Source organism: Bidens hawaiensis, unplaced genomic scaffold (genome assembly GCF_021521415.1).
Source record: "Bidens hawaiensis isolate Kalapana, Puna unplaced genomic scaffold, B.hawaiensis_p1.1 tig00006617_1, whole genome shotgun sequence".
NCBI classification, from domain to species: Eukaryota; Viridiplantae; Streptophyta; class Magnoliopsida; order Asterales; family Asteraceae; genus Bidens; species Bidens hawaiensis.
The window spans coordinates 792,696-818,889 of NW_027491447.1; the positions used below are offsets into that span (position 1 = coordinate 792,696).

At 34.1% G+C, this 26,194-nt stretch overlaps 2 protein-coding genes across 2 annotated transcripts; both read right to left on the bottom strand.

Moving 5' to 3' along the window:
• Window positions 1-12,688: 12,688 nt before the first annotated feature.
• Window positions 12,689-13,808, bottom strand: LOC143633090 (uncharacterized protein At4g22758-like). Its single transcript, XM_077101443.1, has 2 exons — window positions 13,248-13,808; window positions 12,689-13,064 (listed from the first exon to the last, which is right to left on the bottom strand). The coding sequence occupies exons 1-2, from the start codon at window positions 13,621-13,623 to the stop codon at window positions 12,865-12,867; spliced, it is 576 nt and encodes a 191-aa protein (XP_076957558.1). The 5' UTR covers window positions 13,624-13,808; the 3' UTR covers window positions 12,689-12,864.
• A 5,824-nt stretch (window positions 13,809-19,632) lies between these two features.
• LOC143633168 (protein TIC 100-like) lies at window positions 19,633-23,978 on the bottom strand. Its single transcript, XM_077101517.1, has 11 exons — window positions 23,650-23,978; window positions 22,494-22,565; window positions 22,300-22,389; window positions 22,038-22,211; window positions 21,840-21,930; window positions 21,678-21,740; window positions 21,523-21,589; window positions 21,297-21,400; window positions 21,104-21,230; window positions 20,252-21,012; window positions 19,633-20,168 (listed from the first exon to the last, which is right to left on the bottom strand). The coding sequence occupies exons 1-11, from the start codon at window positions 23,886-23,888 to the stop codon at window positions 19,839-19,841; spliced, it is 2,118 nt and encodes a 705-aa protein (XP_076957632.1). The 5' UTR covers window positions 23,889-23,978; the 3' UTR covers window positions 19,633-19,838.
• Window positions 23,979-26,194: the final 2,216 nt, after the last annotated feature.

Genomic DNA, 26,194 nt, shown 5'->3' on the forward strand with positions numbered 1-26,194 from the left:
GGGAAGATCTTCTGTACTGTACCTGACGAGGTATGGGAAAAAGATCTGACTAAAGATACGACAGCTTATTGACAACAGTATGGCGAGCAGCATGCTCCTGTACTGTGTCACTATTAGCCGCTGCCTACTCACCAACTCCTGTCATACCACGTGCGTAGCCGGCGGTTGGTGGAAAAGGAATGGTATACAGCAGGCCTGGTCATTATCAGCCGCTGCCTACCCATCAACTACCAGCAGGGCACGTGCGTAGGCTACTGTTGGTTGAACAGGAACACTGTTGCAGCCGGCCACACCTCCTTGGAAACCTACCTTCGGCTATAAATACCACAAATGGTATGACCATCTCATCTTATCTTGTATCATCATATTATACCTGATATCTGCTCTAGCAATATCTTAATATACGTTTATATTTAAAGAGCAATCTAGTCTGATTCTCACGCCGGAGGGTGGTCACAAGGAGGAACCCCCCCTTCTCAGTGACAAGCTCACGGTGTCTGTTTTGCAGGTTATCAGAAGAACCATCTTCTCAGGGTCTCACCCCTCGTGGGAAACATCTATCTAACCCCCAGGTTACCAGTAATCTGTCCGGGGTCCGGTTAGTGTTTCTTCACGTACTGAGATTACGTAGACCAAAGGGCATTTAGCATATTGGTATTTCGTGTGTTAAATAATGAGTCTTCTCTTATATGTTAGAGGCCAAGAGTTTTAAGTCTGTTATAACAATAAACAGAATTAGAAGTATATAAGATGAGTGTGTGAGTTGATGTTTATAAAAAAGAAAATACCTTAGGAAATTACGTGGATTGTAAGTTATAATAAATTTAGAAATATGAAAAAGAAAGAAAAAAAATTTAGAAACCAGCCTTTAATAACATGGGAGTAGGGTCACGTGACACATTTTTTGGCACTTTGATATGTGAAAAACAACTGACTTGCACATGCATCACTTATATTTTTCATTATCGTTTATGTGAAAACATACTCGTTATTTTGATCTAAAAGTTTGTCATCTACATTTTTAAAATGTTAATTTTAAAATAAAATTAATTACTGCAAAAAATTTTATAAATACCAACTAACAACATGAAGCTAGTTTACACAAATACAACATGGTAAGATCGCATTAAACAGTATTGCATTAATTGTATTAACCAAAAGACTCGAAGGATCTTTTGATACATCCACAACCATTTTGGAAAACAATGCAAGGTACATCACTCTTATGTCTTCCTTGAATGCTTTCCAAAGAATCAGGAACTAGTAACATGCAAAAGGATACATAATAAAGTGGGAGGCTGCCGAAAACAACCTTTATTAGTATGATCCTTACACTAATAGATTACTATTTAGAGCGTTTACTTTCTATAAGAAAGCCTACACAACTTATTGTTAGCTCAATTGTTGTTTGGCCTAGACAAGAAACCAACCCAAGAATTGAAAGAAATTATTAATGGAATAATAATAGGTTACTTAATGTCAAATTAGAGTTATTAGGTTTCTTGTTAACTAAGTTAGAATTAACATTATGAATATATAGGAGCACATGAGTTACGGTTTATTAAGAGAGAAACCGAGTTATGGTTTGAATGATTGTAATTAATTGAGTTTCTGAGTTATCTTCTCAATTATAATATTGGAGATTTTTTCCACAACGTATTCGTGTTCTTGTTTGTCGATTCTTAGACTTGACTTATCAATTATTTGTGATGTTCATATTTAGCTGCCGTTGGTAGTCCCAAATAAATTATAACAAATCTTCTAAAAATAACATTTTTAGAGACAAAGATGTCACACCGAACAAACTTATAAAAAAGAATCACATACATTACTTTACTTGATTGTCATTTTCATGACAAAAGAAAGAAAACAACAAAATCTCAGGTAACTTATCCTGAAAACTAAAGGGAAATTATTTAGTTTGGTCTAAAATTAGGAATTTGAAATTTGAATCATACCTTCTATACACATGGACAGACATAACAGATATAAATTTATATTGATCTTTTATATATAATTTTTTGTTTTGTATTTAAAAAATTGTTTATATAATAGGATCAAGTTATTCTATAAAGGAAAATATAAATAAGAAGGATGAGAAGCCATAATTAATTGACATGTGTGAAGTATGGACCAAAGGAAAAAGGCATAAAAGTAATATTATACATTTTCTCTCTCCACATGCAAGTCACATGTTAATTCCTCCATCATTTTTAAACGTTTATAACTTTTTCATGTGATATTTTTTAAAAAAATAAAATTCACCATAATAACAAGCGTTTTTTAACCTTTAATATGAGTATAATTTTGTTATATAAGAATAAAAAATAATTTACGTCATTGTGTCTTTTTGTTTACCATTGTGTCTTTTTTCGTTATTGTGTCTTTTTGTTTATTATTGTGTTTTTTCGCTATTGTGTCTTTCAACTGACCATTGTGTTTTTTTTTAAATACTAAAAACACAGTTGTGTAATAATATATATATATATATATATATATATATATATATATATAATGAAAAATACCAACAAATTATCTAATACAATGATGAATGCATATTTCACAATAACATGATACGTAATACACAATAATGAATACATATAATATAACAACACAATGGCCTGAAATGTAAGACACAATGGTAAATACATATAACACAATGACCTTAAACGTACGACACAACGGTAAATACATATAACACAATGACCTTAAACGTACGACACAACGGTAAATACATATAACACAATGACCTTAAACGTACGACACAACGGTAAATACATATAACACAATGACCTTAAACGTACGACACAACGGTAAATACATATAACACAATGACCTTAAACGTACGACACAACGGTAAATACATATAACACAATGACCTTAAACGTACGACACAACGGTTAATACATATAACACAATGACCTTATACGTAAGACACAATGGTAAATACATATAACACAATACATATAACACAATAACCTTAAACGTAAGACACAATGGTAAATACATATAGCACAATGACCTTAAACGTAAGACACAATTTTAAATACATATAACACAATGACCTTAAACGTAAGACACAATGTTAAATACATATAACACAGTGACCTTAAACGTAAGACATAATGGTAAATACATATAACACAATGACCTTAAACATAAAACACAATCAACATAAAGCAAATGTTGAGCACAAAGACAGAATGACGTACTCTTTGTTTTAATTTTTATATTTAATATGAGTATCAATTGAAAAACACAATGACCAAAATATATAACACAGTGCATAGAAAAACCCAATTAAAAAACACAATGGACAACAAAATAACACAATACAAAAAAACCAACCATTTTTTTTATTTTTATATAACAATATGATATTTATATTAAAGATAAAAAAATGCTCGTTATTATGGTAAAAAAAATATAAAAAAACGTCGCATGAAAAAGTTATAGACGTTTTAAAATGATGGATGAATTGACATGTGTCTTACATGTGGAGAGAGAGAGTCATCATAAGTGGGTTATTACCTTCATGCACTTTTAATCAATTTTTATTTTTAAATTAATCTTCACCATCCAAATATAAGATCTATGGATTAGATTCTTTCACACCCTTCTCATTTTTGTTGTCATTTGTATTTTAACTTTACCATATATAATGAGATTTAATGAATTAAATATAAAAGTATCTGCAAATATCTCTTCATAACTTTGAAAATAAAATTTATTTCGAGTAACGAATCGTTAAAAATATAAACAATGCCTTTGATTGTATTATTATATTTTTAAAACGAATATTATTTAAAAAAAAGGGTTCGACAACAATTAAATAAATAGATCAGTATTAACTAAGAAGTTTTTGATTTAATAAGAAAATATCAAATAAGAAGTTTGATTTTCCTAAGAAGGCTAGGAAGAAGAGTATTTTTGTCTAATACTTAATATTGAATACCCACTTAATTTAATTTTAAAAAACCCACTTAATTAAAACCCACTTAAATTTTCACTTATCTCCTACAACCACCGCCGCCCACCGCCACCACCTTGCCGGAAAAGTCTTCGGAAATTTTGCCGGAAAATAAAACACTATGAAAAACACAATGAAAAAGACACAATGTAAAAAACACTATGAAAATAAAAACACAATGACAAAAACACAATGAAAACACAATTAAATAACACAATGTAAAAAACACAATGCAAAAAAACACTATGAAAAAATAAAACACAATTTTGTAAAACACACCTTTTAAAAACCCACGATTTTTTTTTAATTTTTATAAAGCAATATGGTACTCATATAAAAGATAAAAAAAATGTCGTATAAAAAAGTTATGGACGCTTTAAAATGATAGGGGTATTTGGCATGTGTCATGCATGCGGAGAGAGAAAGTCAACAAATGTGTTATCCCTATTATGCCCTTACCATTGTTTTACATTTGATGATCTCTCTAATCTAATCTCAACCATTGAATTCTTAAATGAATGGACAAAATTATTTCCTATCCTTTATAGGAAAACTAATCTTCTTATTATAACTTAATCCTTATTATAGAAACTTTAGATAACATTTGTAAAGTTTCATTTTTAAACCTAAAATAGACTGTTTTCTGATTTTTAAAATATGCAAATGTGACAAATTATAAGAAAATCAGATGGCACAATAAAGAGGTAAAAGTATTGTTTATATAACTCGATATATAGTCGACCAAAAACCTACAACATTACCGGTTCAATCAAGTCCAATAGAACTGTGATCGTTTGGATAGATTGGATAATGCTCGAACCAGTTGAACTAGACGCATGGCTGAACTGGTAATTTTTTTTCTATCTTATAATCTCATATTTTGATTCATTAGTTTACTACTTAAGTCTTTTATATTGTTTATTACTTTTAATTTGTCAACTTATTTTGAGCTCACGAAAGATATCGAAATTATTTTTGAGGATTCTAGGCTAAAATATATTTATTAATTAATGATATTTTTAGGCGTGATGTTATTTTGTTTTTATTGCGGGTTATTAAATATCTTCCTAAATGAAGTATCATTTAAAAATGTACGTTAAAAATATAAGATATTAAAGTACAACATTATAACATATATATTATTTATGTAGCAAAAAAATGTTGCATTTGTTAAATTAAATAACTTATTGAAGAGATATGGTCTTACATCCGGGTTCGATCTGGGTCGAGACCGAATGTCCCGAAAAGAGACCAGCTCATCAAAAGGGAAAACACCAAGAAGAAGCAACCCCACACAAGGGTGCACCTTCAAGCTTGCAGTATGGAGACGTCACCTAGATAAAGGTTCACTTGACATGAGACCACCATCTCTATTAGAACTGTGCATGAGGAATAAGTACCAACAGGATAACGGCACCCATGCATAAGATACATGAGGGGACCATTATGACAATTGCATATAGGAGCCAATAGTACGCACGGGAACCATCATGACAACTACAAAAGTGACAAACGGGATATTCCAATGATACATGGCCTATAGACATTCCATACCTTCGACTATAAATAAGAGACTCCATCAAACGACTAAAAGGACTTGCCCCTCTCTACTCACACTATTATTCATCACTTACCATACTTATTTCACGCGAGACTAACGACGTTACTAGTTTTACAGATTTCTGATTCAAAATTCTCAATTCTCTCAACCCTATGGAATTAATACCCTTCAAAACTCTGGCTTAGACTGATGAATCAATCTTCACTTGGAAAATAAAATAAAAGTAAAAATAGCAAATATTCACCATATATGATACAACTACTTAACAACAAAGTCAAATGTATATGTATGTTTATAGCCGTTGATGTAATTATAAATAGAAAGGGGGTTGGTACATTTTGTGTCGGTGGTTGTGTTTTGGAAAAATCTTTTTATGCCGTACAATTTGTCCCTTGTGGCTTGTGTCTTGACTTGATAGTTTAACAAACTTCACATTCACCCCTCATAGTCCTCATATTTGTCATTTCACCCCTTGTGATTTAACTTTATTTAATCCAAATTTTTGGAGTTCTCAATAATATTGTTGGTCTATGTGAAATTGTGAACATGCATGTTACTCCAATTCGGGTGAGACAATTATGCAGAAATGAAACAACTTAAATCACTCAAAATAAGGAGAGTTTTGACTTCAAAGGTTTATATGAATTGCCTATAAGTTCATTACTATAAATTAAGAAAAACAATTAAAAAAGAAGTCAACACGTGACTTATGTAGTATTCAGATAAATTAACTAGCTTATTTCACGGGTAGAACGTTAAGCATGACATATTCAACCAGTTAAATTATAATCAACCTTCAATGAATCAAGACAATAATGATCTAAGATGTAGTAGATACATCCTTTTCACAAAGCCTAAAGCAATCTTCAACCTCATACTTCTTCTCTAATACTTTTTGGTCCTTGAAATATTATTACTTGTTTTCCAACCCCACCGCACCCACCCCAACAATTAGCATTTGGTCTAAAAACTCTTTTAGGACCGTTGCAAACTGCAATGGTTAATAATTGAAAGTTGATGCAATCGTCGGTGCAAGCTCATACTCAAAATCCGGTGGCCAATGATGCTTCATAGTACAGACCCCATTACCTTATTGTCACATTCAACCAGCAAAGAAATAAACAAAAAGAATGCAGACATATATATTTTGCCTTTATATAGGTACTAACAGTAACAATAAGTTTACTTGAGTTAACTAAAAAGATTCTATATTTATTCTATCATTGTAAAATCATTTAATCATTATATTGCTTTGCACCCATAGTGTTGGACATATAGGTCCCCTAGAGAATAGTGCTTTAATGATCAACCACTTTCTGTAAAAAATAAAATAAAATTATTAGGAAATGATGCATACATATATAATATGAGAACCACTCAACCACATGAATCAAATATAGCATATTTGTTACAATTGTATTGAATACAATACAAAAGACAGTTTTATAACCGTATATGCATTATGCGATTTTTAATATATTCTTAGTTCTGAAAGGAATATATAATGTTTAGACAACTAAGACAACCTATTTACGAAAACACGAAGTGTTTAGTTAGTATATTTTGCAATTATTAGTATACAACTCGATTATCAGTCAGTAAATGAATCAGCTGATGTTTAGATGAATATAACGTTCAGTAGACACGAGTTTAATTTAATGATTACACTTCATTAATAAAGCCCACGTAAACATTTAAAAAGTAGAACCTCTAAAGAATTGTAAAACAATACAAATCGTAACATTAGGTGAATAACGTTCGTCAAGGTTTGAGGTTTCACTAGCCTTCAACAAGCTCAATTAGTACCGATTCTAAGTTATCTACATAATCTTTGCCCGCCAAACAGTTTTATCAGTTCAGTTTAGTAACTAAAAGTCACACTTAATCTATGTCTACAATCAACTAGTATTGAACGTGTCAACTCTGATAACAAAAATATTATGACAATCTGAATAAAATCGATTTAGGAGATTAATGAATAGCCCAGCCTGTCAGCCTGACTATCACACGGGCTCAGCCCATTTGACCGGATTTTGTTAATCAAACTGTCACTGTATGAGTTATTCTGACTTCTGAGCATGAAAAGTTAGAAAGCCCATAGGTTTCCTAATATCATCAAATTAAGCTCATTGTATTATTCAATAAACCATAACTTAATTGGGCTTCTAGATTGGGCCCTGATCTACATTATCTCGGCACAAAACAAATGACTGGGCTTTTAAGTGTTTCTGAGATTTCTTTGTTTCTAAAAATTTAGAAGTGTTAATGGGCTTTCTTCACTATGTTTTTTTCTAGCTCATGAAACGACAACAAATTAACAATGAAGCTAGGGCTTTTCACGAGGCGAGCCAAACCGAGCGAAGGCTTGCTCATTGTTTGGCTCGTTTACAACCGAACGGCTGAAATTCGAACCGGGCGAAAACCGAAACGAACCAAAATCGAATCGAGCATTTTTAATCAAACATCGAGCGATTTCAGGCATTATTTATTTATGTTTTCACTTTAAAATTTTCAATAAGAAACAAGTTTGGAGGTTGTAAATTATATATTTTATAAATAAATAGTAATTTGTAGACAAACGTGTAATAGATTATAAATTTTTATTAAAAGTTTAAAGTGAGATAAAATGATCATGTAATAAAATTTCTAGTATTCTAAAAACTTGAATCGAACAAATAAAACTATAAAATTGATAGAATAGGAAAAATTTTAAGGGGTTAAAAATTTGTAAGCTTATATTTATGTGTTTTGTCTATATATTTATATAATTGTTCATATATAATTATATATAAAATAAATTTAAATATTTGAGGCGAATCGAACCGAGCAGACCTTTGCTCGTTGCTTGGCTCGTTTGCAAACCGAACCGAGCAGAGCGGCTCGTTTACAATCGAGCGAAAGGAGCAAGCATTTTCCAAGCAAGCGGCGAGCGAGTTCGAGCGCCGAGCGGTTTGGACAGTCATAAATGAAGCTTCTGAGCTATTTTAAAAGTAAGGTTGTATACTTAATATTTGTATGACTTTAATAAGAAAATTGAGAATATGACAACTAAAAATCACACGATATGGTACCAGCTTAAAAGCGGTTTAGCCCAAAGCTGGACCGTGAGTCACTTAGTCAGGCTCACAGGGGCGGATCTACGGTAGTAACGGGTGGTTTCGCGGAACCACCCGAGTTTCGAGTTTCGAAATTATAGTGTATTTATATATAGAAAATAATAAAGGAACCACCCTATAAATTATACAGGAACCATTTTAAAAACATATAAAGTGCTTGCCCGGCTGGTAGTTTGTGGGTTTTGTAACCCGGAGGTCGCAGTTCTATTCCCGTTTTTATAGTTTTTTTTTCTTACTAAGTTACCCTAACTGATGTTAGGGTTTTTTATAACAAACATAAGCAAAGCAGCGCCTCTCTTCGCAAACAGGCAACAGCAGTGTCAGCAGACCAGTTTACACTTAGAGTTCAGCCACTGACCACCGTCCACCGCCGTCCGCCGGCGCCAGCAGCCTCCCTCAGCCACTCCCGCTGCCCGCCTGCCCCGCACAACCCCTGTCCAACTGCAACGCCGTCCCTATCAGTCTATCACTTTATCAACCACTCAGCCCGTCTTTGATCCCCGTCCTCCTGCCACTGCCTACTCTTACTCGGAGTCTCGAATCCTCCCACTTTGAAGGTAATAATTCATTGTTAAATGTTAATTGTTCATAATTGTTAAGTGTTAACTACTTAATTGTTAAGCTATTTGTTAAATTTAGTTTTAGTTTGTTAGATTATTGGTTTTAATTTCTAATGACAGTGTCTCTTTTATTATTTTATCGTATTTTTATTATGTAATGAACTTTTCCCGAACCATCAAACCGACCCGAACCTCAAACCGACCCGGAATTTTATATACCCGACTCGGTGAAATTGAAACATATAAAAGTAGTGCACCACCAAAAAAAAAATCCTGGATCCGCCACTGCAGGCTCAAACCTTAGTGATTCGAATCTAGTTATAACTATATTGTTTAGTTAAGTACATTAAAATTTCATATGTTTCTTGTCGGGTAGAAAAACTGCATGGAGTAAGGTTTTATTCTGCGGCGTAGGCATTGGGAACTTTCAGGCTAGTAACTATACCGTAAATAAAAATGTGACGGTTCCTTTTTTTAGTTAACATTTTAAAGCTCATCCATGGTGAAGATGAGATTCTAATATATGCACAAACACTATATTTAAACACGCATATATTCTATGTATTATTACATAGATTAGTTATGTACGCATGTGTAAATCAATTAGTGATTATATAATACTGAAGAAACACGGACCTACTCCTCTAGACGGGTCTTAGATCCGACGAGTCCACAGGGTAGGATACAGTTAACGATTAGTACGATATAAGCCCAATTCCCAAAGTCCAGTGACGTGAACCTGCAAAACAGACACCGTCAGCTCGTTACAGGAAGGACAAGAGGGGGGGGGTCTTCCCGTAACCACCATCCGGCGTGAGAATAAGTACAATTCCGACGAAGATAAAGTACTTAAGTAAATAGTGAGAGTATAGTGGGAGTGAATGAATACCTCATGATGACTGAGAATGTATTTATAGCCGAAGGGTGTGAGAAGATGATTGGACCAGCTGTCCTTTTTCGAAGATGCTCTTGTAACCACCTGGACACGTGTCCTCATATGATAGGTTCAGTTATACGTTGCATGTACATGTATAACAACCTGGACACGTGTCATAACGGGATAGGATGGTAGATGACCCTGGCCATGTGCACGGTTATAACGGCTTTGTCAGGTGTCCTTTATTCATTGGGCGAGAGATCACGTATTGCCCAAAAAAGCCTCTTGGTAAATCTTTTAGAAGGTAGTTAGTTATTGACAGCTGTCCCAAGGCATTACCTCATGGTCATTTACGCGGACGGGTATTCCGTCTTGCAGATGACTTCTGAGGGTGCCAGGATGCTTCCGCATAAATCGTGAGGGTGCTTCTTCCTCAGATGGTTAAGCGGGTGATCTATATGTCCCGCGGGTGCCTTATGAGGAACCCTTAATTGACCCGCGAGTAGTACTTAAGGGTATTTGGGTCTTTTTGGTACCCTACCTCTATAAATACAAAGAAGAAAGTGAATGCGGTGTTCTTAGCCGTCTAACCTTACGCGAAAACCCATCAACATTTTAGATTTAATATAACTAAGATTTTATTTAGTTTTCTTATTCCTTGATTTCTCTCCACTGATTTTGTAATGATTGTTTTCTTATTTCTTGCCCCAAACTATCTCCAGTTCCACGTGAAAAACATCACAAACAAAATGAATGAAATTATTCTTAAAAATTGCTATTACGATTCTTATGCCTTCGGAAATCCATGAGAAAACCAATAAAAAGTTTTATTTCATTTTAAATTAGTGAAATATCATTTTTACACTACCATTATTTACTTTTTGGTAGCACCACTTGAAAAAATAAATTCTCTTAAATGTTAAACTCTTTGTTCGTTAAATTTTCATTTCAGAATTTGATATACACATGTCAGATTTTAAAATTTTAATTCGTTGTTTAAATTAAACATGGTAAAATATTGTCTTCCCCATGTAGAATGAATGAAGACTTCTTTATGTGAGCTCTGTTTGGAAAATCTTTCGTAGATAATATGGAGAAACATCGAAGAGGATATTAGATGAATATAAAACGTAGAATTAATGGACTAGAAATTGGAAATAATAAGAACGTAATTGATTTTCCTTATATTTAATCGGAAACTACGTAGTTTTAATGAATTTTTCGTGTAAGATTAGACGGTTAACAACACCATGTTCACTTTCAATTAACTGGGGGATAAAATATAAATCATTATATGTACACAAACAAATAAGAGACATTACACGATAGGTCCACCGCAATAGAACAAAAATGAACAACATTGTAGAAATGAACCTCCCCCATAATAAAACAAAAACCTATTTATTTTCTAGTACCTTCCCCTTTCTTTTGTTATTTGGAATTTGGTACATCCTCCTTGCAAATTGGATTTTGGTACAACCTCCTAAATTACTATTTAATATGCTTTCTAAAGCTATAACTATTTGACTAAACTTAATTATTAATTGGATACTCATAATTTCAGCCAGTATCAAACTTGCCATGTGATTAGATAATCTACAAAAGATGAAGTCAATTTAATAGATAACGATAGATTGTGAGTTTTTGATCAACAATCCTCGCATATTCTCAACTAACAAGTGGTAGCATAAATGAAGAATACGATATGTGGTATCTTCATTACGCTTATTGAACGTCAAAAAGCGTCATACCTTTTTTTTTTCCAACGAGGAAGGCGAAATGTCAAAATGTGACAATGTTACAACTTGATTGAGCTATGAAAAGAACCACTAGATATTTCGTATCTACTTGACGTCTTTTAATTGAATTATAGTTTTCGCTTAACTTGTTAAAAACTTGGTTAAATGAATAGGACTATTTTTGTATATATATGTATGGTGGTTCATATAATTGACAAGGGAATAAGATGGGAGAGTTATCCACTTGGGCAAGTGTTATGGTTTGTCCCACAACTCTTCAACATTGGCTGTTAGGTTAGATAGATATAAGATATGTGATTCAATCTTCTCTTGACGTATACATTCATACCACTCCATTCATGAATCACACCCATATATGACCCTACAATACGATTCCTTTTTGTCTTTATTATTTCACTAATTGAATCAAAATATTATTATTAAAAAAACATGCAGTTAATTCTTTTGTTTTTTCTTTCTTTTCTTAAAGTTTTGTTAAATTTATCTATGTAAACAAAACATGGGTTGTTTGAAACTATGGAATAGCCTCCTTTCCTTTACTTTAACCATCTTTTGGTTACTCGCCGTTTGGTCCCGGTCTAGCATCTATCGTTGTTCAACCAGGGCCCGTATCATCATCTGTTTCGTTTGCGGTCATCGTTGCAATGAACCAAGAGTTGGCCACCATACAGCCCCTATCACCAATCCCAGTCTTGGGTCATCATGTTTATGAATATTTGTGGACTAGTTAATGTCACATTGACAATAGTCTAAATATATAGTTTACCTAAGAGTTAGATTTTAGGATAAGATTCAACTTAGTGAATGTAATCTCAATATTACACAATAATTTTGTTTATAAAAAATAAAAAATAATTTTATACAATTCATATATGAATTATGAAACATATTCGCCACTGTACAATAGTAATTATCATAATTCTTAATTTGACAAGAAATTGAAACTGACACGGGCGTGCTAACTAGGCCAAAAATAGTAATGGAATTAACATATGATCCATAACATATGAAGTCTAACTCCTACTGCAAGAGGTTCATGAAACGAAGCCAACCTGGACCGGTTTTCGTCACATTTTCTGCTTCCTCCGAGCAAGTTGTCATGGCGGAAGAGTTGGAACGTCCAACTCTGCCGACTTCATCGCTGTCTGTAGCAGTTTGCTTCGGACAGAGGAAGAAGTTCCGTGAACCTAACTTGATCAACTTCTCGTCCGGATCCAAACCTGTTGATAACCAATTTTAAGAAAATCAATTTTCCAATCTACTGGTTGAAAATATTACAGAATATATTATTAGAGTTTGATTATTATATCGTTATCATAACTAAAAAATAATATTTTTATTATGTTTTCTTTTATTCATATATAGTTGATTAATAATACGCAGACAAACAGAAATGAACTTACTTTCTAAGCTAAATTGCGAGTAATGGAGGCCGTAACGAGAAGGATCGAGTGACGGCAAAATCGGTCGCCTCCCTTCCTTCGAATACAACCGTAGCGATTCGGCTATTAGATCCTTCACAGTCGACTCGGGTGAAATCAGCACTTGAAACGGACCTAAGCTTCTCTGTATGGTCACGTTAAGCAATAGCTTCGTTAGCTTCGGAAGCAAAACTTCAGTCGAGGACGAAAACCTGCCCGATTTCAATTCGGGCAGCGTCCTCGGCCTCGGCAGTTTTCCAACCATTTCTTCTGCAGACTGGCCGTTAAACGACATGGATTTCTCGGTTAATCTCCACTTCTTGCTCTTATCCTTGTGAACACTTTTTTTAGTCGACATGAATATGAATATTCAGTTGTCGAGTGACGGATTTAGAAGGAAAGTAGAAGAATAGTTTGAAAGAAATGGAGGCGTGGGCTTAAGTTATATATAAGGTTTAATTATTACGTTCACCTGTTGAAAGCAAGAAGGTTCGTTACATATAACCGGTGGTTAACACTTAACAATTTAAAAATCAAGTGGATGCATTTGAAGCAACTATAATTAGTTTTCTAGTGTTTTAAATCCAGGTGTCAAGAGTTTACTTGCTGAGTGGGATAGTGACTGACACGTGGATATGGAGAGTGACGTAGGAGGACCATATTAATTTGTGGTGTTGCATAATTTTTTTTTTTTTTTTTTTTCATACGAAACTTTGCATAATTGCATATGGCATTTTATGCACAGTTGAGCAATATTTCGTATGTCGCCTTCATCAGCATGATCACTGTCTTTTCTTGACTCTTCCATTTATGTTATTACTAATAATTGTTGATTGTTTTTTTTTACATCTAATTCGACTTATCTAGAAAATTCATGTTTTATTCCCCCTAAAAGTAATAAATCTTATATTATGGAAACTTTCATTATATGATATCAAATTATTAATTAATTTTATGAAAATGTGATTGAAGTAAATCTTGATTGCTGGTTTATATCATGCTAAAATACAATGAAGTTAGATTAGATTATCATTGTATTAAATGTAGTAAAATTGTAGGCCATCTTTTGACGTATTCAACTTTGATATTCATATCACCATACCAAACATTGTTGAAATATGCATATTTGAAAACAAATGAGGTTCAGGTTGTATTTATCGTCACATCTCTGTCACAAAGTGATTTAAGTAACCACTCGTCGGCAAGAATCATATCTTTAGAATTAGTGATGGATTACTGAAGGACTATCAATAAGAATTTGTACACATCTATAACGATACACAGAAACCATAATCTCAACCGGGAATATGATTATTGTATTAACTTTATTGTGGATAGGTAATATATGGAAATTACCCACGGATATTTATATCAGTGAGTTGTCAGTTAGCTCCGTGGGATATTAATCAACATACAACAAAAACCTTTTCAACTCTTTTAATTTTCCGAAATTTTGTATGATCGTTTGGTAATCACTAACATATTTAGTCGGTTGTTGATAATCACTTTCTCGTGACCTCGACGTGTATATGCAATAGACAAAACAGCTCCAAATTAATCGCACAAAAGCTTATCCTGAACGATATGATTCACTCCCTTTATTCTTTATCATTCAGCACGTCAGCTTGTTCAATAATCCAAAATCACCTTTGGTTTAAACAAAAGCATGTGGTCTGGTAGCTCTTAAGCCCACCGTCCAAGTGGGATGTGTATTCCTTGACGTAACTAATTTGCAAATAGTTACTCAAATTAAGGTTTTGATATGAATTATTGGTCACTCTATGATTGACGATTTGACGCGCCATTGAGTCCTAAATGAATAGAATACGGATCAAGGGTAAAGTTAAAATAAAAAAAGAGACAAAAATAAGAAGTGTGAGAATGATTTTTGACCACACAAAATACCTCTTAAAAATAAAATAAAATAAAAATTAATAAAAAAATCATAACTCAAAATATAAATAAAAAACGGAAAAAATTAAAAAACTAAAATGTTTCCGCCATCATTCCCGTTCAAAAAAATAAATAAAAAATAATTAAAAAAATCTGATGAAAATACACAATGGCGAGATCAAAGGCACAATAACGAAAATAAACAAAATACACGATTATAATTAAAAAAGACACAATATATCGCAAAATATAACACAATAGTTGTAGTGAGGGATTTATGTCACCACAAACAGAGATTAAACAAAATATAACACAATGTTGAATAATAACACAATATAAAGAAAAAAGACACAATATCAAGGAAAAAAGACATAATCAATGACAAAAATAAACACAAAACACAATGATAAACAAAAAGACACGACGACTTTTTTCACTAACCATTGTGTTTTTTTTATGAGAACGAGAAAGATGGTGGAAACATTTTTATGTTTTTACTTTTTTAGTTATGATTTTTTATTTATCTTTTTTAAATTTTTTTAGGGTTTTTTTTTTTTGCTATAAATCTTTCTCATCTTTCTTATTTTTGTTATCCTTTGTAAAATAACTTGACCCATATATAATATGAGTTATGGACAAATTAAAACACTTTATATTTAAGAGTTTTACAAAGTTTTTAGCACATGGTACAACCTATAATGCATATTAAAGGACAATTTGGTCTGTATAAAGGCTACGGTGTTACAACGTATCTGAGCCAAGCTTGTTTTGTTTCCATTTACAATGATAGGGTAAACCTCATTGGGTAGAATGAGTCCCAAAGGAGGAGCGTTTGTGACACTTCAAAGACATCCTACATTGTTTGTTCCGTCCACATGAGAGATGTTAACGTTTCGCCTCATGTGTCATGAACATGTGCTAGCAATGACTATGAATAAAAGGAAGACTACACGGTTAAACATACTCAAGTAGAAATAATCTATAAATGGGTGACTTGTATGGAAGTCCCCCCTAGCCTTTGCGTAAATAAAAACAAGCCCGCGAGCTCCTAATGCCAGAACGAAAATAATGAGTTATATGAGAACGGATGTTGCAGCATTGTTATTGGTTACTAACCAACAAACTAGTAAACATAAAAAACTATTTTTAATAAAAGAACTTGTTATAATTTTAGTAGACAACCTATACTAGAAATCATTTATGATTAAATAAAATTATGAGAACATTTTTTGGAATTTCTATGGTATATTGAATATTATATTAAAAAAATATACAATTGGATCTTATGATGACAACTGAGTCGAAACATTGTTAGTTATTGATTGACGACATGTCAAATAATTCCATAATGATGAAATTTGAACAACTATTTTTTTTTAACAAAAATCAGACATGGCGTCGGCTGAAATATTTGATTCCTTATGGGGACGGATGTTGGACAATGATGTTTTATATGACGATAGCTTTTTTTTAAGAAAATGTGTCTTTATTATTTGTTAATAATACGATAATTTGACAATTTATAGAAAAGATTAAAGATAAAAGAGAGAATATCAACTATCAAAGTACAAATACTTGATACATTGCTATATTTGTATGATGGTTTGTGTGGAATCTTAATGATTAAGTTATTATGTCCACTACTTCGTTTTTAAATCGAGAGTTGTATTCTCTCTCTAACTCGGTTTAGATCACCGTTAACATATATCTCTCTATAGCTTATAGCAGGTTTTGGTATATATCAACTAGAAAACTATATGAATAAGAGAGGTTACATATGTAACTTTTCAATTTTGGAATTGATCACCGGTATGTAATTTTTGCTCTTGATAGCAATTACTGCTTACTGATATAACTAAATGGTCGAACTAGTAATATAATTTTTGCTTATAAAAGACTTATTCTCTTGCAAATTATGTCACGTTTTTAATATGAAAACTGTTTATAAATATAAAATTCACAAATAACTAGTATATATGAATGTTAAAACGATATTTTTGGACGGAATGTTTACTTAAATAAAAAGGAAAAATAAGGAGGGAAAATTAGAAAGAAAGTAAACAAAGAAGCCAAATTAAACACTTTTTTCCAATTTAAAAAACTAATTTCATGTTTCCATCCTTCTAGGAATTTAGATGTTTTCTAAAACTCTGTGGTTTAGTATCTTTCTTGAAAATCTTTATCATCAATATCACTTTCATTGAGAAAACAATTAACAATCCATGTTATTACTTTTATAATTTTAGAAATGTGTTTGTGTAATAATTCCATTAAAAATGATAATAGCATATGAATATCAGAATATGGGTAGAGAAGTTATATATCCCCAGATTATTTAAGTACTAATTTTGTTTACAAAAACAGATATAACTAAACTTCTCAATAAAAAAAAAATGTAGCTAAAATTTTAGGATAAATTATAATAAAAACTAGAAGAAATTTCTATGATATAAATCATAATAACCTATGCATGCATTTCTCAAATTTTCAGTCTAGAATTGGTTATTGGTGTTCTGTAAAATTAAATTGTTTGTGGTTCACATGAGTAGTGGTCCAGCTTCACATCGGCTCCATTGAAGACACGCACATTGGACATGTTTCTCATGTGTCAACTCTCAAGTATAGTGGCTTTTAAGAAAAAGAATCAATTATTAGAATATTGCACAAAATAGAAAAATAATGATTGTTTTTGAATAATAATGTATGTTTCCTTAAATAATTATGTATGATGTATGTATAGACACACCTATAAATTAAATACCCAGGCATACCATCATTTGTTTGGTTAATATCGTTCACTCACCCACAAAAGTGTATGTTGATCGAACTGAAAAGGTGTATAAATTAGTTACCAAAGCAAATGCCATAATTTGTTTTGTTAATATTGTTTATTCAATGGTTATCGGTACACCATCCACAAAAGTGTATACAGAATTATAAATCTAACCAAAAAAGTGTAAGAATTAGATACGATAACATACATCATAATATTTCTATCACATCAAACATGTCGTATGACCAATTTCATCCTATAATACAATGCACATGATAAAGAGAAAAAAGGTCACACAACTTGTATGGTTTCATCAATGTTCAAATCAGTCATTTATATCATCATCATCATCATCATCGTACTCAGTATATCCCACCAATAGCAATGCTATGGTAGGGTCTGAGGAGGGTAAGATGTAGACAGCCTTACCTCTATCCCATAGGGATAGAGAGGCTGCTTCCGGTGAGACCCCCGGCTCGATAATAGTTTTGCATCAAGCTTTGGACATAAGGCACATAGCACTCAATCATCGGGACACCGGCTGATTGGTGCATGTGCCCTTGTCTTTCGGCTATCAAATCCCACCACATGATGCCTGATTAACCTTCCGCCACTTTTAACGTTATTTTCACGAGATTAGTAAAATAACGTCAAAATTAGTGCAATTTTACTTTTGCCCACCCGAGGGTTCACACATATATACATTATATACATTATATATACATTAGCCCTGCTTGCGGTGCGCACATATGATGTATATATGTGTGAACCCTCGGGTGGGCAAAAGTGAAATTGCACTAATTTTGACGTTATTTTACTAATCTCGTGAAAATAACGTTAAAAGTAACGGACGGTTAATCAGGCATCATGTAGTGGCGTTGATAGCTGAAAGATAAGGGTACATGCACCGATCAGCCGGTGTCCCGATGATTGAGTGCTATGTGCCTTATGTCTAAGGCTTGATGCAAAACTACTATCGAGCCGGGGGTCTCACCGGAAGCAGCCTCTCTATCCCTATGGGGTAGAGGTAAGGCTGCCTACATCTTACCCTCCTCAGACCCTACCATAGCTTTGCTATTGGTGGGATATACTGAGTACGATGATGATGATGAAATCAGTCATTTATATGTTAGCCAAAAAATCATACAAGTCGTAGACCCTCATACCATAAGGCACGTTTGGCCACTTTTCGGCCAACCCAACGGCTTGTATAATCATACAAACAATATGAAACATCGGTGAGGTCTGGATCAGATAAGGATTAAGATTTAAACGTGTAAACGTAATTACATCAAGATCCATGAGGTACAAAATGGCATGCCATGTGAGAATATAATTGAATTTTGGACTGACTAAAACAATAATTCTTGGGACACCCAACTTTAACACTTATGATGATGTCAACTTATCATAGCCAATTCTCAAGTTGCCAGGACATTTGGTCTAGTCAGCATAACCTCAAATTTAACCTTAAATACTGTCATTCTTAACACCATGTTAGCTGTTAATGTAAACTTTAATTTGTACTTGAACTTCTGCAGTTAATGTCATAAACTTATGCATACGCATTTGGTTGGAGCAAAAGTCAACATTAATGATTTGACCCTAAAAGTCATAGTAGCAAAGCTTCTTCTAGAATCATGAACACAAACATAAGACAAAGGATTCTTCCAATTTATGTTTCAATGTCTGAGTTTACTCTCTTGGAAACAATTCATGTTTCAGGTTTTGATTTTTCACCAAATGAAGTTCATACAGTAGTTTCTCTTAAAAAGGCAAAATGTCAAAAATGCCACAGGTATGTCTGCCAATAAGCAAGGCATATAAAATTAAGCTTACAAAACCGAAAAAAGGAGCTAAAAAAACCAGTGTCAAATCAGGCACTAGGGGTGATTCTGTAAAACAACCTAAATAGGCACATGCAAAGACAAAATACTTAACTCTTCATTAGGTCGTATGCACGGCCAAGCCAAACTTCGCGTTTTTTTCTCACTCATGTTTCTTTGAACATACGCAAAAGGTTTCTGCCTAAAAGGAGTACCAGAAGTTGACCTTGTGATACACTTGTTGACCCGATGATGTCCTCTCAAAGTCAAACCTTGGTCAAACGATCGTTCAAATCTGACTGAACACTTTCGAGTTAATTGATCTGGCAAAACCCGAGAAGATAGAGAAGTTTTTTTATGCAGCTTTGACTCCTTCCATGCCACAAATAACCGCTGTAACTGCGGTGGAACCTATAATACAAACATATTATATGCGATAATAATAATTAAGTCAAACTTTGGTCAAATGATATTTCTAGAAAGTAGAAACTAACCACAGATGAAAGACCCAAAGAACCAAACTGCATAGAAGATGCGGCAATCGGTGAAGATGTTCCACCATTTTTGCTATTCTCATCTTTAATAACAGAACCAAAACTCGGTGGTGCATCATCGTCGTCGTCGTCATCATCTTCATCATCCTCGTCATCACCTTTAACATCTTCTTTAACATCATCAACTTTAACCTCAACACGCGATACTTCTTCAGGTTTCTCAACCACTTCATCTTCATCTTTGGCTTCGGCTTCCGCTTCCGCTTCCGCTTCCAATTCCATCTCCATCTTCTTTTCCTCTTCTTTTTCCAATTTCTTTAACTCATCATCCATTTCTTTAATAATTTCATTTAACTCGGATTCAGCTTCCGCAATCTCAATATCCGTTTCAATCAACTTCAACCTCGCATCACTCTCTTTCTTCTTCTCTTCAATCCGTTTTTCCAAATTCTCAAGCATCACTTTGCATTTATCTTGCGCTGATGTCAGCACACGCTCTAAAAAGTTACGCTCGTCACGTTCAAACAGTTCCTCATCTCCAAGTGGCAGAAACTCAATCTCGCTTGGGTCAACTTCTTCCCCGTCTTTTGCAGGCGGTTGCCAATACAAACGGATCCCGTGTTCTTCATCCTCTACATAATTTATTATTTTCCCCGTTGGTGTGTGTAAGATAACGGGATCTTCAGTATATACCAGTTTTGATGGATCTTCAGGATCAGGCTCGGGTTCTTTGTTAAGAAGAATAAACTCAGGAGACTGGTCTGTATAAAATGAACATAAAATGATTCAAAATCTTATAAACTCCATTAACTAAACAACGAGATTCCATTCACAAATTTTCAAATGCAATACCATTTTCCCACCAATACGAGAGCTCGGCTGGCATGGGTAACCTAAGCGGGGCCTTATAAAACGAATTTATCCACATTTGTCGTTCTTCATCCACATCTTCCATGTAAACTTTCCAGTAATCTGGGACCTGATCAGAAGCATATAAAAAAAAATTAATACTTTTTAAAAACTATTTTTTTAAATTAATATTTACTTCAAAAAACTGATTGATGAAGCCTGGTGCCATCCACATATCTTCTCCTTCATAAAAATAAGGATGTTGAGGATCACTATATGGGCCACGCTCTTCTCGAACCACTGCAACAGAAAAACGAAGTTTGAGCACATTTATTAAGTATATATGTATCTTCAACATAGAATTCACAAATATCAGTTAAAATTAAATAAAACAGTAACAAATAGATTATTAGATTGCATACTTCCATCAGGCTTGTTAACAAACATCCGAGCCTTTGCTGCAGCCACTTCTGCTATACCTGAATGCAACTGAAATACCATTTTAATTAGTACATTTTTGTTTATCATAAATAAAGATATGATGCATTAAACTAAAATCAAAGATTTTCAACATTACCGCGGAAGCATCAACATCACAACCATTATCTTCCTCCAAAAACTCTCCAAAGTAAAACCGTCCCTGCATAATGAGCATAATAAGTTACCATTCATCTACCATAAGATATAATATATATATATATATATATATAAAGAAAAGAAAACGGGCAGTTGGACTTACATAAGTGGTACGTTCATTGAGTTCAAAAACACCGCAACCATGCATTCTGCCATGTTTCCACTGACCCGCGTAACGGTATCGACCTTTCTCCCTGTCACGCAACATTAGGAAACAAGTTGTGACAGTGAAAATACAGTTTGTAAGCAAAATGTACATAAAACGGTGCTTGATACAATATGATTTGTAATTAAAACTTACGGTTTCTCTCCAAATTGTCTGACCCATTCTTCATTTTCATAAAATGGAATTTCAACTCTGCCCCGAGAGAACTTAACACAGTCTTCGATATCCTTCTCGAGCCATTCTTTATCTTCTGGTGACATAAAATCTCTTTTAAATATATGTCCTTCAGCACGCATTTTAGCTTCAAGCCTGAAAACGAAAACAAACGATCAAGCTTTAATTTTTTACATTTCTGTAATCAAAAACATGCAAAACATAGCTTGGATTATGAGCATACTCTGAACCGGGAACAGGTTCATAAGTAGGTATGTCAACTTCAAGAACCCCGTGACCCTCCGGATTGTTTTGCAGCCATTCACCTTCATATCTGTAATCATCCAGTAACATAAACTTGAACCTCACAAATTTGTCAAATACATAGTAGCAACACTTAATAATATAATTGCATAAATATTTACGATACGATCAAACCTGACCAATCCTTGCTCGGCTTCATAAACGCCTTTCCCGTGAGCCAAATCATCCCATACAGTCCCCTCATACCTTTAGATAACGCAAGCAAATGCTTAATCTAATCCCCAAAATTAACTTTCACAGATGCATAATGTGCAACAGATATCAAAATTTGGCATGAATGCTACAATCAAGAGTTCCAATTAACTGCTATACACACTTTAAGGGTCATCCTATAGCTACACCACCCCCATTCGCCTTCACACCATCAAACGACCATCCACAAAACACTCGTATGGCCGGCTTGACCATAAACTAAAACTTTAAAAATCATTGCTTAAAATGGCCGTTTGGCCAGTGACAGTCGTTCTGACCGTACACGGTCAAAGTTCGAATATTTTGTCAAAACAGTTGTCAGACATCTATTTGGCAGCCGTTTGAAACGGTGTAGGGGTGTTCTTCGGGATGTTTTTTTTTTCGGTTTTCGGCTTTGGAGTCGGGTTGTTCAGCTTTGGGCTAGGAAAAAGTTAAAAGATAACCGACCCTTTTAAAGTTCAGGTTGGTCAGGATCAGGCTATTCAGTTTCAGGTTTGTACGGGTCGGGTTGCTAGGTTTTTGTGTTTAGACGTAAAACAAAAAATAAAATGCTTTTTACACAAAATATCATCAAAACTCAAACATCATTTGAAGTATATGACGATATGATATGATAATGTTCAAAAGTCTCCAAACTTAGCATTCGATATACTAAAGACTCCACACCGAAACACATCTATAGAAAAATAGACAATAAATGTACATGTTTTTTGGGTCAGGTTGTTTGCTGTTTTTGTTGGGAAAAAGTGACCCGATAACCGGCCCATTTAAGACGGTTGGTCGGATGGTGAGTGTATTCTAATTAGACAATAAATGTTCGGCGTTTTTCACGTTTTTCGGGTCAGGTTGTTCAGGTTCTTTGTTGGGAAAAATGACCCTATAAATAACCAGCCCATTTAAGGTCCGGGTTGTTCAGTTCGGGCTATTCGGGTTCTGGTTTTCGAGTATTCTCTAACTCGGGTTTCGGGTCATATCCTAATTGAACAAAAGTTATCTACTTGTGCACAAATTTCCCAACCAAAAACCATTCAAAACCCGAGAAACCGAATCAACATAAAACCGAATCGAATCAACTTACGTGCTGCCATCCGCAAACACAAAGCTATGCCACGTCAAAAACTCCTCAATCCTATCCAACTCTTCAATAACCGGTTTCGCATTCCGAATATCATAATGATTATTCGGAATCACCGGGTAATGTTTCCGGAACGGTACATAAAACGGGGCAATCGGCGGGTCCCGGCCCTCCCTAATCTCCTCATTAATGACCTCCAGCTCATCCTTATCAACCCAATTCGGGTCCCACCCGGGTTTCATCAAAAACGGCGGAGCATCCGCCCACAGCTCCTTCAAATCCTCCTCTTTCCAGTTCTCCGGGTCGGGTGGGAAATTGTACAGGTCCTCGATGTTATCTCGAGGATTTGGGTTACTCTTTTGAAGTAGGCTTCGGGTGAGTCGCCGAGTGGTTCCCTGTCGAATACTCCGAGTCGGGTTGAGGTGGGTTGGGTTGGGGGGTCGGTTGTGGTGGTGGTTTGTGGGTTTGGTGATTGGGGTTCTTCGGTGTCGGAGAGTGAGTCATCGTCTTCTTCTCCGGTGGATGGTTTGTTGTTGAGGTTGGGTTTGGTGGAGAGTGGGAGAAGATGTGGAGGAAGATAAGGTGTGTGAAATGGGAGTGTGGGTTTTTCTTAAATAGTGGGGGTGAGGTTGACAAGTTATAAAGTGGGAGGACTGAATTGTGAAGGGTGATCAAGATTAGGGGGTTATTTGTAATAGCGAGAGTTTGTTGGAACTTGGAACAACGGAATGTATCAAAATGATGCGAGCAGGGGGGAACGAGCAACGAATTGACAAAGGAACAAAGGATGGGAGAAGCGAGAGAGTGGAATCGTCATCACTTTATATCGGACCTAAGAATGCGAAGAGCATGAAGCATTCCTTCAACCCCACATGGAGATAGGAACCAAGGCGTATAATTAAGTTTGAAAACAAGGCTTCTGGACCCAGTAATGAAACGGGCATTTAGGTGTGACAGTATGAGACCATGTATGAATATTGGTTCCATAAAGTTTTACGAGCTTGAAACGGGTATGATATTAGGTGATACATACCTAACATATTGAAACATAATATATTATATAATCTTAATATATATTAACTAATAGACACATTTGCCAATTACTCAAATTTCTAGCACACTACACGTTAAACTTAAAGCTTATTATCATACCTAAACATCTTCTCAATTGCAAAACCTGGCCCAACTAGTTATTTTTTTCTTTTTAAATTTATATTATTATCTTTACTTTTTTATTTGGTAAACTTGCCAAAGCCAGAAAAATTTTCATTAAAAATAAAAAGGAAACAATGTTACAAAGTGCATCCCTCCTCCGGTTCTCCCGGTGTAACCATGGTGGGGGAGAAGAACCACATAAACAAACTAAGGGACCAAGTCCATACCAAGCTAACCAAATCAAAACAATCATAAACTAGGCCCAACACTAGGTCCAAGCCCACTTCAAAGATAAGTCAAACCCAATAAGCAAACATTAAAACAAAGCATAAAATCAAGCATACCCTTGAGTCGACGAGTCATGTAGCTTCCCATTTCACCCTTATCCGATTCAACTTCATCCACGCTATGCAAAAGAGCATCATAAATCATAATATTTCTTTTAGACCTTCAGAGTTCAGACCATGTGTTCATAATTTAATCAGTTTGGTCAATTTTCGTGTCAAAGTATTTATGAGCTATGGCCCGCTCATTTTCCCAAATCCCAAATCACCAACATAGTAGTCATCCATTTTCTCTTCCATATCTTCAAAACATTACACTTTTTTGAATGCAACACACCTTTCATTTTATGAGCCATGACCCAACTAGCTATTGTGGCCCAGCGCGGTTGCAAACAAACATTCGACATTCGGGTGTTTAAAGGAGCTTTCTTTTTCTTCTTTCTATTTAAGGAATTTGATGAATGTATTTTAGTCTTGTAAGATACATGGTTGAAACAAAGCAACGCCTTGTATTTACGTGAGTGTAACCTTTATTGAAGTTTATCATTAGTATCATTTGTCGCATTAGTAAATATTGATAGATATTTTTCTGCAATGAAGTACGTGAAGTCCGATGTATTGCTATCAGCCACTGAGTCATATTTTAAATTCTTAAGTGTCTTTGTTACATATAAAACAGTCATATAGTATTGTGCATAATTTATGTGTAACCTAAATGTATTTGAAATCCTCGTATTTAGTATTTTGGACAAACCCAAATCATACCACGCCTATTTGACATGGTTTTTCGTCTTCCCAAATACCCATTTTTAGTGATATATGAAGTTTGTTAAATGGATTTTTCATTGAAATTTCAATTAAACAACCTAACATATATCCTCTCTTTACTTGGGCTAATTACTATTATAAAAGTTTAGTTCATTTTCCAATAGTTGTCACAAATTAATAATGATAATAGGTACTAGAAAATGAGTATTTTTATTTCATTATGTATTTGAAAAGGTACAAAATACATCATTGGCTTCGTACATTTCCTAGAATACCACACTTTTATTGTCACATACGGAATAACCATTTTTAATATTTGAAATGAAAAATGGCAAAGAGAA